We start from the raw sequence: 16,717 nt of genomic DNA on the forward strand, positions 1-16,717 counted from the left end.
AGCTACCATGCAAGGCAACGGCCCGCTCATTGGGAGAAAGTTCTTCCTCCGTCAGCTGAAGAGACTCCACATCAGTCGTCACATCCTGGTCCAGTTCTACAGGGCCGTCATAGAGAGCATCCTAACATCTTTCATCACTGTCTGGTGCGACTCTGCGTCTGCCCGATCCAAGGCCAAGCAACAAAGAGTCGTACAGACAGCTGAGCGGATCATCGGCTGCCCCCTGCCTCCCATCACAGACCACCATAGCTCCAGATCACTGAAGAGAGCACGCAAGATTGTGGCTGACCCCTCACATCCAGCTCACAGCTTGTTTGAATTACTCCCTTCTGGACAGTGGTACAGGGCCAGCAGGTCAAAAACATCACACCACTTGAACAGTTTCTTCCCCAAAGCCATAGCCCTCCTCAATAACTCCTGATCATTGCACCTTGCACTTTACATGTTCTTGCACTAAGTTGTACAGTATATTTATTCACTCATATTGGTACTGTATATTTTGTCCTGAGTATTGTTATATTGTCGTCTTGCTGTTGTATGTACTGTAGCTTGTTCAGCATGGAGAATACCAAGTCATGTTCCTAGTGCACTGCACATGGCGAATAAAGTTGAATTGAATTGAATGTTGCTTATTTCTATGTAGTTTAAAGGAATCAATTAAAAGGGAGAACTTTTTTTCAGAAAATCAGAATCAGAATTATTTTCATTGCCACGTATACTTGCACATACAGGACACTGACTTGGAGAGGTAAGTGCAGAGGAAGTAAAAAAACAACGATAAGCTAAAATAATAGTAAAAAGTAAAAGAAATAGTAAAAAGACATGGCAAAAAGAGCAATAGAACAATAATTATGTAGGCTGTAAATTAGGGTTAGGGTACTAACTAACTAATATAAATTACACTGTTGTATGTGTGTATGTGTGTGCGTGTGCGGCTATGTGCAAAACCCGCACTAAACCCTGGGAGCACATCACCCCCCCCCCCCCCCCCCCCTGCACAACTTCACTGACTCCCCATGAAACATACAGTAGAATCTCTTTCAAAATCCTCCTCCTCATCTTTAAGGCACTCCATGGCCTGACTCCTGCCTACCTACCTGACCTACTCCAACCCTACGCCCCTGCACGTGGTCTCCAATCCTCCGATGCTGATCTCCTCATCATACCCCTCACTAGGCGACGCACACTTGGCGACCATGCCTTTTCTGTTGCTGCACCCAAGCTGTGGAACACCCTTCCACCAGCCATCCCATGCTCTGATACCATCAACACATTCAAGACCAGACTGTTCAGACTCGCCTTCATACAGCATGGAATGGGTCCTGACTAACTCTATCCCTCTGTTTGTGTTTGGTTTTTTGTTTATTGTCCTGCTTCTCTTTTTTCTGTAGTGTTCTTGAGTTTGAGTATCTATTATTATTATTATGATTATTATAACTCGTGTTGGAACACACACGTCCTCACAGAAGCTGGTGTATGACATCACAGCATCTGTGTATTCGTCCAGGCTGTTGGAAGTGGTCTTAAACATGTTCCATTCTGAGATAGCTAGGCAGTGAATTCAGATTCTCCACTGCTTCTCTGTCGCCCCAAATCTTAGACCTCGCCACAGCAGGTTTAGAAAGTTTTAGTTTCTGCCTGTAGGCCTACGCCAGGATCAGATGAATAAGAGCGTGGTCACATAGTCCCAAATGTGGATTTTTGTATGTAAAACATTAATATCATTACATTCACTAGAAAATCAAGACTCTTATTATTGTCCTCAAAGTAGAAAATTACATCTATGATCCCAAAATGTGAAGTTGAATGATGTTGATGAATGAGTTGAATGAGTGACTGGCTCAATAGCACAAAAAGTGCAAATCTGATCCGAGACCTGTCTTTCTCTCATTCAGCCAACGCTGCTTCCGTGTTCTCCTAACATAAAATACGTGTCAACACTCGTCGCTGCTTCCGTGTCATCAACACGCGTCACTGCACTAGCGTCGAGCGGGAGTTTCCATCCTGAATAGTTGAGTAAGCCGTATTACTTCTCTAAGTTGGAATACATAGCGCAGTTTGAGTCTGTCTTAATGAAAACTCGGTTATGAACATGTGCCTTTTGTAGCACCAGCGCTAATGGAGTATTTAGAAAACACACACCGCAAGATAGCATAGCAAGTTGTTTGACAGTTGACATAATGTGCGCATGCGCGTTTGGATTTGCGTCTTTATGAGCGGCTTGTTACAGACTACGAAACGGGGATATTAGTTAGCGTATTCATTTAGTTCCGTGTAAATATTGTTTCTAGACGATTTGGTACTTTTACTTATCGCTTGTCGCGTATTGATGTTAGTGACGACGACGTTGTTGTTGTTGTTGGCCCACAGACACGATGACGCAGAGGAAGAGACTTTCAGATACTCAGGGCTCGCAGAGTAAAGCCCGGGTAAGAACCACCTCTCCATCCTTATGGAGCTATACCTCTTCCTCCATCCCTCATCCAGCTATACCTCTTCCTCCACCCCTCATCCTAATCAATCTAACTACCTTCTCTCTTCACCAGTTCATCCCTTTCCTCTGTTCTCCCTCCCACGCATCCTACCTCTAATGGTCTATTCTAAATTCACTATCATTGCCTATCCTCCATATCACTTTTGGTCCCTCTCTTTCCAACCGTATCTCTTGCACTCCTGTGTCCACCCTGTTCTCTCTCTGTCTCCCTCTTCCAGCGTTCCCAAACGTTAGTAGGTGATGATGATGAGGATGATGACATCACGTTCACCCAGCCAAGTTCGACTCAGGTCCAAAGAGGAATGGACAGACTCACTCCTTCACAGGTGGACCAAAAGGTGACGCACACACACACACCCACACACACCCACACACACACACACACCCTTTACCCTGACACAGATAAGGCACTTAATCTTATCTTTCTAACCTTCATAAGACAGGGGAGGTAGCGAAGTTTATCTTGGTGAAGGTCCAGAAGAAACTCCCAATCCGCAGAGCAGGTAGGAGCTTTAAACACACACACACACACACACACACACACACACACACACACACACACACACACACACACACTCACAAATGATATGCTACTTGCTTCATCATAATCCGTTACATTGTGGATTGGCTAGGAATCATGTTGTTCTAGTGAAACTGGGTTTTAATCCCATAGCAGCTCGAAAGTATAGAAAGATTACAACAGAAATCGCCATTAGCCTATACTGTATACATGAGGAAGCGCAGCAAGTGAGTGTGTTGACGTAGTGTTCCTCCTCTTGTCTCAGACATAGTGAAACACGTGTTAAAGGAGTATAAGGTCGTCTACCCTGAGATCATCAAGCTGGTGGGACGCACATTTGAACAGGTGTGTATTAGTAGTACTGTGTAAGGGGCTTTAGAAACGACTAGAAGGATGAAAAGGACCCTCAGTCTCTCTCTCTCTCTCTCTCTCTCTCTCTCTCTCTCTCTGTCCCTTCCCAGGTGTTTGCTTGCAAGCTGGTAGAGATTGATACTAAGAATCATGTCTATATTCTCATCAACAAACTGGAGGGAGATCCGCTCAGCATGTGAGTGAGTGAGTGTGTGTGTGTGTGTGTGTGTGTGTGTGTGTGTGTGTGTGTGTGTGTGTCTCTGTGTCTATGTCTGTGTGTCTGGGTTAATTTAATACCCTCTTTCCAATGTGTGCAGGTGTCCCAGTAACCCAAAGACCGGCCTGCTCTTCGTCATCCTCGGCCTCATCTTCATGAAGGGGGGTGTGGTCAAGGAGGGTGAGTGTTCATGAAGGGGGGTGTGGTCAAGGAGGGTGAGTGTTCATGAAGGGGGGTGTGGTCAAGGAGGGGGAGTGTTCATGAAGGGGGGTGTGGTCAAGGAGGGGGAGTGTTCATGAAGGAGGGTGTGGTTCTTCGGCGTATGGGTTGTTGTTTTCCTCTCCACTCCACCAGGCTCGGGGCCGAGGGGCTACCCTTTTACCACCCCGAGACCTGGTTGAGGGGCTCACCCGGGCTATATTTCTGGTAAGGCTGCCACAAACGATTATTTTCATAGTCGACTAGTCACCGACTATTTTAACGATTAGTCGACTAATCGGATCATAAATTACCACCCCAAATTTTTTTTTTTTTTTTTTTTTTCCCTTTCCTAACACCAGGGGAGCCACCCCTCCTAAATTTCGTTGTTTGGTACCTGTACTGTAGCAATGACAATAAAGTCCATTCATTCATACAGCTTATCGCACAATTACTCAATCGCTCTTATTTAGCTATCATCTTCTAAATCAGCTTCTAAATTTAGCTTGAAGTTGTTAGTTGTTGTTGTAGGCATGTGCTAACTAAAAATAAAGACAATTAAAATGATTGTTCACTCAAAAATATACATTTTAATGAACTTTGCAGATTTATTTCTGGAGTAGAGAGTGCAAACTGCTGAGTAAAATGAGGTAGGCTAGGCACTAGGCAACCAAAACAATACAAAAACAAAAATAAATACTTGTACAGAGTACAAAAGTTATGCTTTGCTTCACTCATCTCTGGCATCAAACATACATTTTAAATAGAATACATAAAAAAAAAAAAATGAGGTAGGCACTAAGGCAACTAAAAAAGAGCAATTATCCACAAAAAGAAATGTTTGGTCTCAATCAAATAACATAACAAAGAAAAGTGCAGGAGACTGAGCAAAGAAATTGTTTCTCTCCTGTGTGGACTATTGATTCGTAGCGAGGAAAGTCAGCATTTCCACATGTTCTGGAGAGAGGCTTGCTCTCTTTTGAGAGCAGATGTTCCCTGCTGCAGAGAAGATCCTCTCGGATGGGGTGGAGGTTGCAGGGATGCACAGAAAAGATTTTGCCAGCTTAGACAGTGTGGGGAAACGCCCCTCATTTTGGCTCCACCATTTGAGAGGGTCATCCTTTTTTGATACTGGGGCCTCTGCGAAGTACAGCTGAACTTCATTTCTCACCCTTTTGATCTTTTCGTCCTCCTGTGACTGTGGGGCTTCTCCCTCATCCTCAGTCTGACTGTCTGTGTCAGACTGAAGGAGGCTGTCCAGAGCTGACTTTCCCCCTCTGCCTGTGCCTGGAACATTGGTCTTATTCTGCTGATGTGTCCCAGGCTCCTTTGCTTCTTTGAGAGCAAGCACTTCAACAGTCTCCTGCATCCTGATGCCATCTCCATGAGACACAAACTTCAGCTTTCTGAATCTGGGGTCCAAGGCAGCTGAAATAGCAATTGGGTTCTCTTTGTCTACTGAGACTGTGCTCAGACCTCCCCATCTATCTGTTATCCCTTTTCCTGCACTGATCAAGAATGCTTTTCCTGCGCTCGTCTCAAAATGGCTTTGGTGGACGGACCGCTTCAGCCCTTTGACCACCTGTGGAAGAACTGAAACAGTTGCATACTGCTGTCCACTAAGGTAAACGGTAGCAGTCTCAAAAGGCTCCAACCCTTGCTTCAGCTCTTCAAGCAGCGCCCATTGCTCTGGCTTCAAGTCGAAGTAGTGTTTGCCCCTTGGAGTTACCTCAGGATCTGAGAGAGTGGCAGTGACAGGCCAGCGCTGTTCCAGGAGTCTCTCTACCATGTGGAACGTACTGTTCCATCTTGTACTGACGTCCTGTATCAGTGAATTTTTGGTTACGTGCATCTGCTCCTGTTTCATCTTCAGATGTGTACTGGCTAGCTCGCTTCTCTTGAAGTGCTCCACTAACTGTCTTGCAGCACCTAGCGCTCTGCTGATGGTGGACTCTTTGAGGGCAGTGTTAACTATGAGCTGGAGTGTGTGCCCAGCACAGCGGATAGAGGCCCATCCATGTTTTTCTTCCAGCATTCGCATCGCTGCCACCATGTTGGACCCACTGTCATGAACTACTGCTTTTATTTTGGCAGGCGAGATGTCAAACTTTTCTGCCACCTCCTCCATCCATGTCATTATGTTTCCACCTGTATGCCTCTCCTGAAGAGGCATGGTGGCAAGGTTGAAGCTCTTCATTTGCCAATCTTCACTGAGGAAATGGCAGGACACACCAAGGTACGCCTCTGTTGCACGACTAGTCCACACATCAGCAGTCAGGGTGAGGGAGCCTTTGACAGTTTTGAGGGTCTCCTTTACCTTAAAGAAGACATCAGGGGTGATTTTAGTTAGCATTTTGAAATGAAAAGACCCATACAATGGTACAGTAAGCATTAAACAGATCAGTTAGATTTTTATTAACAATCTTGTGGCCAGTTTATGCATCAAGATTTAGATTTATTTATTCATTCATTTTGTTGTTATATCAAATACAATTATACAGTAGGTTAAACATTCAACATATCAGTTTAAGATTTTTATTTACATTACATTGCTGCCATTTATGCTTTAATGTATGCTTTAACCAAGTTTAATTATTGATCACTCAGACAGCAATCTCTTAATATTATTTATTCTTGAAATGTGTTAAATCATAAATACAAATTGCTATTTGTGTGTGTGTGTGTGTGTGTGTGTGTGTGTGTGTGCGTGTGTGTGTGTGTGTGGGGGGGGAGAGAGAGAGAGAGACACATACCTTCTGAAAGGTTGTATCATATTTATTTTCCATCAATTTGGTGAAATGTGATCGGCCCGGGAGGTATTTGTCGTGGTATTCAGGGTTGAACTGCTTAATCATGTCTTTAAATCCTTCGTCAGCAACCATGGACAAGGGTCTCATATCCTTAACCAGCATGTTCAGGATTGATCCGGTCAGGACGGTGGCTTGCTGGGGTGTGCACGTTGGCTGCTTGACAAGATAACTATCCATAGTAGAAGTAGAAGAACGCGCCTTCTTAGCACTGTAACGTTAAGACAACATTTTTAGCTATTTGATAAGTATCGCTTTGATGACAACTTTACAGCACATAACGTAAAATAATGTAAGAAGGCTTTTAACGTAACGATATCGTTAGCCATTAGCCAATAACAAGCTAACTAGCTTACCTAGACGAGCCATCGTTTTCCTCGTCAAGATCCACAATGTGCTTCCTATTGAGATGCTCGCGCATCATAGACGTGCTGCCATGATAAGCGAGTTCAGCTTTGCAAATGTTACATTTTACTTTCTTTGTTTCAACGTTGTGGTTGAAATGTTCCCAAACTTTAGAGGTACGAGGACGGGACGCCATTTCTCCGTTTGTTTTTCCGGAGACGTCACGTGTGCCCCGGATGACCGACACTGCGCATGTACATCAAAGACACTGGGAGACGCTAGCTTCAGGGAAGCTTCAGGGAAGAAAAACGAATGAGCTATTCAGCTCCAAAAAAACATGCGACTACGGCGACTACCAAATATGTCGGCGACGATTTTGGTAGTCGACGTCGTCGCGACTAGTCGACTAATCGTGGCAGCCTTAATTTCTGGACACCCCTCCAGAAGCCACGTCATCGTCTCGTCATCTAACACCGACAGACCATGCATCCCGTTGGGTGGGTGGTACACCGGGCAATCCAGGATAACATGGTCTGCGGTTTGGTCCTCTGCGCCACACTCGCACGACGCATTTGGGGCCAAGCCCCATCTGTGCATTGATGAGCGGAAACGCCCGACGTCGGTCCGGAGACGATTGAGCCTCACCCAGGATAGCTTTGGCAAGTCCATCCCGAGGGGCTCAGGGCCGGCGACTGGGATGTGGTCGCAGAGTTTGGAGGTGTTTGCCTCCCACTCCGAGCGCCACATATAATCAGCCCATCAGGCAGGCACAAATGGGTGTCTCAACTTGAGAAGCCGGGAGTGCTCCGCTGTTATAGTGAGCCTATCATGGAGCAGATGGTTATTAAGCTCCACGGTCCGGCAGGCGAGACGTGCTGTGGCTCCCATGCGGCGGAGGACTGCGGGCTGGATGCCTGCTAGGATGGGAAGGTTGTCCACGGGGGTAGGACGCAGGCATCCTGTCACAATGCGCAAGGCTTCGTTTATAGGCGAGTCGATTAGGCGGTTGTGGGCACTGCGACACTGGGGCGCAGTATTCACTAGTTGAATAAACGAGGGCTAGGGCTGCCGTGCGCAAGGTCCTTGCGCCAGCGCCCCAGCCCGAGCCAACCAGTCGCCTCATCAACGCCACACGAGCTGTTAACTTGTTGCGCAGTGACTCGAGGTACCGGCGAAACGTGAGCGTCCTGTCCAATGTCATGCCGAGATAGACTGGCTCAGCGGAACATGGCAGGGGAGTTCCATCTAGGTGTACTCTGAGCTCACGTTTAGCCTCCCTGTTGTTAAGGTGGAAGGCAGCCGACACCGTCTTTGCCTCGCTAAGCTTCAATCTCCATTTCTGGAAGTATGCCACTAGTGTCTGCATGTCCTGGCTCAGAATCCCCTCCACAGACTGCCAATTTCCAGCAGAGTACACCACTGCGAGGTCGTCTGCGTAGGCGTACTTCCGCGAGAGTGTGTTGGGCAGGTCATAGGTGTAGATGTTATAGAGGAGGGGGGCCAGGACCGATCCCTGAGGGACGCCGTTCTTAAGGCGTCGAAGCCTGCTTAGCTGTCCGCAACCGGTGGTGAGGGTAAAGCTGCGGTTACGGATGAGCTCCATGACCATTTGCCTGTCCGGCAGCAGGCGGAGCAGTTTGCAGGTGAGGCCGCGATGCCATAAGGCATCGTAGGCAGCCGTCAGGTCTATAAAGACGGCCCCGGCCTTCTTTTTTGCCGAAAAGCATGTCGATGTCTTAAGTAGGGGTGTAACGGATCACCTAACTCACGGATCGGATCGTGTCACGGTTTTTGAGTCACGGATCGGATCATTTTTCGGATCAACACATAAAAACTGCTTTTTCCTTGAATTCTGTAAAAACACCACTTTTACTATGTGACAAAAACCAACAACATTCAAGATGTCAAAACTGGTAATATATATATATATACATACATATATATACATATATATATATGTATATATATATATAACATATTCTACACTCAAACATTACATAATTATACTGAAATACACTCAATTTAAATGATAGGAGAGAGGGAGGAGGCGTCTGGTTGCAGCAGTGAGTCACTGGGCTCTTTAAAGCAGATGAATACACATGTTTTATGCCACTTTTAACTAAATAATAAAGTGAACCCTTATTTTGAACATGGTATGAAAAAAATGCCTACATTATCAGAAGTTGTCGAGCTACCTTTTTCGTGCCTCCCGTCATAGTTGACAGAGAAGCCAAAGTGCTCCCATAAATGGGATTTAAATGACGAGGGAGGCATTTCGAGTTCTTCTCCGCCGAACAACGTAACATGATACACTTGGGCCGCGTTCGTAAATTCGCTTTGAGAGCGCCGGAGCGCACACTGGGTCCGACGTCATAAAGGGACCAAGTAATTTGATTGGACGAGGCGTTCCTTGAACGCTGATCAGATTCCAGAGCGGATTTACGAACGCAGCCTTGTTGTTGTGGATTCCCAGCTTCACGTGTAGTGAGCAAACAACGGATTCTTTTTCTTTCGCATTATCAACCTATCATTGCGCTTTAGAGTAAAACAAACCCGCAACTGTCGCGTCTATCTTTTCATGGCAACTCTACATTGTCTACAAAATTTTTTGAAAAATAAAAAATTAAATTGCAATTGATCCGCGGTACACATGCGTTCCGAACCGTGGAGGGCGATCCGAACGGATCACGGAATTTCCGTGATCCGTTACACCCCTAGTCTTAAGTCATAAGGGTGACTTGATCTACGGTCGACCTCCTGCGTCGGAACCCGGCCTGCTCACGTGGGAGCAGCGGGTCGACAATTGGTTCGATGCGGGCGTAGATGAGACGCTCGAGGATCTTGAAGGGGATGCATAACAGAGAGATGGGACGGTAACTCTTAGGGTCCCCTTCAGGCTTATTCGGTTTAGGGATTGCAACAACTAGAGCTCTTCGCCAGATTTTGGGGATCTTGAGTTGGCGCAAACAGGAAGTGAGGAACGCTCTCAGCCAGGACTTCAAGGCGGGTGCGGCATGGAGAATAAGCTCCGGGCAGATGGAATCAGAACCCGGAGCTTTCCCTGGCTTTAGATGCTGGAGGGCAGCAGCGAACTCCTCCGGGGTGAAGTCACTGCTAGGTGTTGGGGCCCTCCAGAGGCCTGACACTTCTTTTGCCACAAGTCGAGACAACTCGCGGTCTTTGCCCTCGTATGACCCACTTTTCACAAATTGTGATGCGATTTTATTTGCAGAGATGGGGCAGTGACGAGGGGAGTGTCTGGACCTACCAGTGAGATTGTTCATGATACTCCATGCCTTACGGCTGGAGTGCGAGAAGTCGATGGAGTCAATAGCCTCCTCCCAGCGCTCCTGTCTTTTACGGCTGAGTCTTGACAGCAAGGCTGTTGCGAGCCTGTCCGACTCAGCTCCTGCAGGGGCCTGGAGGAAGGCACATTGGAGCTTCTCACACTCCTCATCCCAACACGGTTTGTAGCTAATGCGACGTCCGCGTGGGATGGAATTTTTTGCCGCTTTCACCAACATGCCGCAGAAGTCCCGGTACGCCTCATCCACGTTGTTAGAGTTAGGCGATGGGAGGTGCCTTGTGGATTTGTTGGTAAGGAGGCGGAAGCGTTTCCAGTCGGCCTTTCGGAAGTTCCACCGTTTCACTGGCTCACTCGGAACAAGGTTCACGAGTTTGGCCGTTGTTATCAGTGAGGGTCGATGTTGAGACCTCAGGAACTTTCCTAGCACATGTCTATCAGGGAGCCGGTTGTCAGCGCTGGCACTCGCGAATGCCAGGTCAGGGTTCGTCCCAGTGTTCCAGCGACCGGAGCGGAAGCTGGCTGCGCACTTGGAGTCGTACAACAGGGCCAGGCTGTTATTAGCTGCCCAGACAGCCAGGTTCTCTCCGTCAGGTGAGTTGGTACGGTAGCCCCAGTCTTCATGCTGGCAATTGAAGTCACCAGCATAGATACAGGGGTGGGGGAACACTGGTAGACACACTGGTGTGATTCGCGAGGGTGGAGGTTTGTAGACGTTGACGATTTTTAGACCGGCAACATCCACGCACAGCCACTCAATCTCCGAGTCAGCTGGGGATTGGTCAGCAAGAGTCCAGCTCAACCTTTGTTGGACAAACGTGGCGAGGCCATGCTTCCTGCTCAGGGTAGACCCAGCTAGCTCAAAGTTTGGTAGAACTAGCTTGTCTGCTGATATGCAGTGGGTCTCCTGGAGGAGAATGACAAGGGCCTTGGTGGTATTGGCCAGGTGTTCGATGACGTCAATCTTACTGGGGGTTAGTCCTTCGGTGTTCAGCTGCAGTATTCTGGGTTCGAGGTCAGCAGACCTCTCCCCCGGCTGCTGCCGAACACCAGCCCGGGTGAGGCGCCCTGGTTGGCAAACTTTGTTTCGCTTCTTGCTTTTAGCAGTCATCAGCTACTTACGGGGGGCACCACGAGAAGGTGTATGCCACGCCACATCAACATGCACGGATGCTGAATGCTCTCTAGGGCTGTCCCAAACGACTATTTTTCTAACGATTAATCTAGCGATTATTTTTTCGATTAGTCTAACGACTAATTTATCGATTAGTCTAACGATATTTTTTTCAACTGTTCGATAAAAAATAAAAATAATAATTTCTTATCATGTGTAGGCCCCTTAATTTCCACCTCACACTATGTTTAGCCAACTTGAATGCCAACATGGTCATTTAGAAGTCTGTCCATCACCACAATACATAGCTAGCTAGTAGCTACATAGCTAGCTAACGTTACTCTCGCTGCTATGTTATGATTAGCTAAATTGATGCTAACGTAGCATGCGAGCTACGAGCTAGATAACGTACAGTAGGTGCGAGCACCACAATGACAATAGGCTACCGTAGCTAGCCAGCTACATAGCAAACGTTACTAACACCAGAAGACAAGACATACAAACTGTGGTGAGCTACATTGCTTGTGTAACATTAGCTAGTAGCTATCCATTTTTCACTCATACACGGCCGGAAAAGTGAACAGAAATACAACGGTGACTTACGGTGCTATCTTGCGGCTGTCTTCACAAAGAGCTCCAGGATGCCTTCGCTTGAGGTGCTCGTTCATTGCAGATGTACTGCTGTGATAGGCCATTTCATTTCTGCACAGTTTACAGACCACCACATTGTTTTCTTTTTTTGTAAAGTACTCCCACACTTTGGACGATCGTGGGCGAAGTCTTTTAGCTGCTCTGCCTCCTCCATGTTTGCACTGGTCGCAGCCATGTTGTTTATTTATGACGCACCGACGCACATTACGCAAGTCGACGCGTCGTCCCAGCCCTAATGCTCTCTATTCGCTTGGTGATTCGCAGTTCGCACAAGGTTTTCCACTTGTTGTGAACTTAGAGTTCACTAGCTTTAGAGGCTTTAGAGGGTGTGGTCAAGAAGGGGGAGTGTTCTTCATGAAGGGGGGTGTGGTCAAGGAGGGGGAGTGTTCTGACCCCTCTCGTTCATGACGTCTCAGTGTTCTTAAGCTCCTCCCATACGCCGAATGCTCCTCAGTAACATCTTAATAACCCTGTCATGCATTTGGTGTTTTGCAGCCCCGATGTGGAAGTATTTGAAGAAGCTTCGAGTCGACCCAGGGTAAGCTACTGTTTATGAGGGAGGGAGGGAGAGTGTGAGCGAGCGTGTGCGGCCGGTGTGCTACTCAGTGCATAATCTAACCAGTACTGTTGTCCCCCCCCCCAGGGAGAGACATGACGACATTGGAGACGCGAAGAAAGTCGTCACTGATGAGTTTGTTCGTCAGAGGTGAGAGTCTCTCTTAAGCCCGATTTATGCTTCTGCGTCGAATTTACGCGCGTCTACGCCGTAGCCTACGCAAGGGCTCTCGCAATTTATACTTCCGCGTCGTGTTGATCTGCTCCGTTGGAACGGTGTACTCATAGTGGCATAATCGCGATTTTTTTCTTGTTATGCTTGTTGTAAAGAAAATGTCCATAATGCATTGAAATGACATTAAACTAAGATAATATGATGGTTATCATATAAAATCAAATCTTTATTAATAAGTAATTACAGAAAAGGTAAATTACATTTCTGTCATGGCTTCCGCATTCCTACGAGAGTCGGAATGTGACGCAACTAAGCAGACCAATCATAGTTCTTAAGACATAAGTTCTTAAGATTCTTAGACATATTTAACTTTACATTAAATATGTCTATCATACATATAATTTAAACCCAACGAACAGCCATGGGGCTCCCTGTAACTAATAATTTATTTCTAAATAAACAGGATTGTACATCTCGTAAATGTGAATCGTGCTCCTTATAGGAAGGCTGTGCCTGACGCTTCCATAGGGCGCTCCGTTGGAACGGTGTACTGAAAGCGGCATAATAGCGATTTTCTTTTGTTATGCTTGTTGTAAATAAAAGTTCTATGATGCATTGAAATGACATTAAACTAAGATAATACGATGGTCATCATAATTTTTCAAATCTTTATTAATAAGTAATTACAGAAAAAGTAAACGACATTTCTGTCATGGCTTCCGCATTTTGGCCAACGAGAGAGTCGGAATCATATCGGAATCATGTGCTACCAAGCGGACCAATCAGAGAGCTTACGGTTGCGTAAGCACTGCCGCGTAGTTCAATTTTTGGAGAGGTGCAGTGTTTCCTCCAGGAATTTTTACAATGGTGGCGGGTGGCCGTGACCGCGCGCACAGCGCGCGCGATTTTTTCGCGTGCGCGCGCATGAAACGCGCACGCGCGCTCAAAACAACGTTTTTTTTTTTTTTTTTTTTTTTTTTCTAATCACAGCCAAAACTAGAGGATGGCCAAAAATAAATAAAAATGAATATACAGAATATAAACTTGTGACTGACAGTCACATACACACACAAAGATCATCAGCTATAATATAATACGAAGTAGGCCTACATGAGCACAAAAGCGGCTAACGTTACTGATTAACTGTTTACTGTAGTGCAGAGAGATGGTAGTCGTAGGCGCCGTATCAAATGACAAAGCTAAACGTTTAATGAAGGACATGAACGGTTGTCAACAACACACTCAAGCAGTAAATAGAACAGTCTAAACAACTTGGGTACTACGGACGGAACAATAGTCTCAACCTATAGTTCCGTGCGTGAATTATGTCAACCCACCACATTACAGAAGTAAAATCACAGTCAGATGGAGCATTCGGTAAACAGCTGAGTATCAGCTGAGTTAAAGAAAACAAACTCTTACCTTTGATGAGACCCACATGAGCCCTGTTTTCCCGTACTTCTCCCGTGTGTCTCTTATTGTCCAAATGTTCCCTGAATTTTAGCTGCATGTTTTTCCAGCATGTAATTCCGTTGTCAATAAAAAAATCGTCTCCCCTTCTTTTCCCCTTGACAATACTGTGTCGTTGCTAAAGTGACGGCACATAAGAATCGTTTTTTGACTTGCTAATGTCTGCTAACGTAGCACTTGAAACTGGCGCCGTTCTCTGGACTGCAGCTGCTCCCGCGTTAGCATTAGCATCCATCTTTTCTTCTCCCTTCTCACCGTCACGAGCTCAAATGACACTTGTCGGCCGATCTAACTCTTAACACTCACTTACAGGACTTCTCACACCATGTCGTGTTATTCTATTAAACATACACGTGAGTCCTTCTGTATTTCAATGTAAGTGTCTTTATTTTAACTCGCTCTGTAAGCTCTACAATACCGGTCTCTTGTTGTCTCGTCGTAACCTGCCCACCTGACCTGGGGGGTATTCCATCAACGTCGCTAAAGGAAAATCCTGGCTTATTTTTGATAACTCTCGCGAGACCTATCAGAATATGCCTGGATATTTGTAAGAACTCTCGCGAGATTTATCAGACTAAACCTGGATTTTCCCTTTAGCGATGTTGATGGAATACCCCCCTGATGTCACTACGGTGGCCTGTACACAATAACAATAATACCACAGTTCACATTTAGACCAATCAGGAGCCCTTGTGTCACGTCGTCAACTGAATGTCATTAATCTGATTTTGGATCAGCGGTTAGAGAGAGATGGGCGTGGATTTAGGTGCACTTTTAGTCAACATCCATTATAGCGCTGATCTAGGATCAGATATATTTTAATCAGCTAAAATGTTCTTTTTTTTTCCCATTTTTTTTTTGAGAACTTTTTTTTTTGTTTTGTTTGTGGACTGAATCAATTCGTGGCGGAGGAAATTCCATCGTGGCGGCCCGCCACCAATAAATGCATGTAGAGGAAACACTGAGGTGCACGTCAATCTACGCCGTAGCCTACGCAAGCTACGCCATAGCCTACGCCGTCGATTTTACGCAGAAGCATAAACTGGGCTTTAGTCATTTCAATAGTCTTATGTGGCTTCTTTTCTTTGTGTGTGTGTCCCCCGCCCCCCATCTCTTTCCCCCCCTCCCCCAAGTGTGAATGTGTCATGTCTGGGCCAACCCTATCCCAGCCTCGTCCAGTGGCTCAGGGGGTAGTGCGGCGGGATTGTAACCAGGAGGTTGTGGGTTCAAACCCCCTCTCAGTCCCCTGTGTGTGTGTGTGTGTATAGTGTATAGTGTATAGTGTATATCTGTGTACTGGTGTGATCAGAGCGTTTGTCTCTAAGACCATAGACACCCGTTTATACCACACCATAGAGAAGCTGGAGTCTGGAAGAGACCCAGACACAACCAGCAGTGTGTCTGGACCAGCACCGACGCCATACAATCTATTGACTTAACACTTTGAAACCTGAGACCACGTGTTGTGTGCTGTGACTTTATATATTGTGTGTGTGTGTGTGTGTAGGTACTTGGAGTATGTGCGCATCCCTCACACTGAACCAGCAGAGTTTGAGTTCCACTGGGGTCAGCGTGCTGACATTGAGGTGTCAAAGGTCAAACTGCTGGAGTTCATGGGACAGGTGAGTGCGTGCGTGCGTGTGTTACCTTGGTTTAGGGCACCTCACATCGACTACAACCGATGGTGCAACTACACCATCAAATTGATAGTCATCCTTCAACTCTGTATATGTGTTTGTGTGTGTGATCACTTTGTGTCCTCTCTCTCTCTCTCTCTCAGATTCTCACAGCCCCCACCCCTGCCCCTGCCTCTAACACCCAACGAGAGGCCAGCCAGAGATGGACTGCTCGGTCACCAGGGAGGGGTGTGTGAGAGTGTGTGTGTGTACGTGTGTGAGTGAAAGTGAGTGAGTTCTGTCAGTCTCCTGTTTAGAGGTTGAGGTCATTTTGGAGATAATGATATGTGATGGCAGCTGGTGAAAGGGAGAACAAGTTGGCAACAGACCAAATGTTCACTTTTGACTTTTATTCAGAAATGTTTTAATAAATTGGACCGGGTGGTGACGTAATATATTTCAAATCACCTTTAAAAGAGCATTGATTCAAAACACTCTGTTTTACTGAAACAGTCAACAACACACTTGCTAGTCAAACCCAAATATTGCAATGCAGTAGATTCGGTGAGGTAAATTTTTCTGTATAAAAGTCTGAACATTTGGTCGGTTGCCGACTTGTTCCCGCTTTCACCAGCTGCTGTGTTCACCAGTGCCTTAATCAGGCCTACCCCGGGGGGGGGGGAAGGGGAGAGAGGAGAGGGGAGAGAGGGGAGAGGGGGGGGGGGGAGAGAGGAGAGGGGAGAGAGGGGAGAGAGAGGGGGGAGAGAGGAGAGGGGAGAGAGGGGAGAGGAGAGAGGAGAGAGGAGAGAGGAGAGAGGAGAGAGGAGAGAGGAGAGAGGAGAGGGAGGGAGGGAGGGAGGGAGGGGGAGAGAGGGAGAGGAGAGAGGAGAGAGGAGAGAG

General features: G+C 46.5%; 1 protein-coding gene across 1 annotated transcript; it reads left to right on the plus strand.

Annotated features, from left to right (window-relative positions):
* Positions 1 to 1,966: 1,966 nt before the first annotated feature.
* On the plus strand, positions 1,967 to 16,475 carry LOC308160138 (non-structural maintenance of chromosomes element 3 homolog). Its single transcript, XM_080534017.1, has 11 exons — positions 1,967 to 2,011; positions 2,371 to 2,429; positions 2,713 to 2,832; positions 2,934 to 2,997; positions 3,280 to 3,359; positions 3,476 to 3,561; positions 3,683 to 3,762; positions 12,497 to 12,539; positions 12,645 to 12,707; positions 15,709 to 15,823; positions 15,982 to 16,475. Exons 2-11 carry the CDS (start codon positions 2,376 to 2,378, stop codon positions 16,072 to 16,074), a joined length of 798 nt encoding a protein of 265 aa, XP_080390143.1. The 5' UTR covers positions 1,967 to 2,011; positions 2,371 to 2,375; the 3' UTR covers positions 16,075 to 16,475.
* The last annotated feature ends 242 nt before the right edge of the window (positions 16,476 to 16,717 follow it).

Source organism: Nansenia antarctica (assembly GCF_963989245.1).
Source record: "Nansenia antarctica genome assembly, chromosome: 6".
NCBI lineage: Eukaryota > Metazoa > Chordata > Actinopteri > Argentiniformes > Microstomatidae > Nansenia > Nansenia antarctica.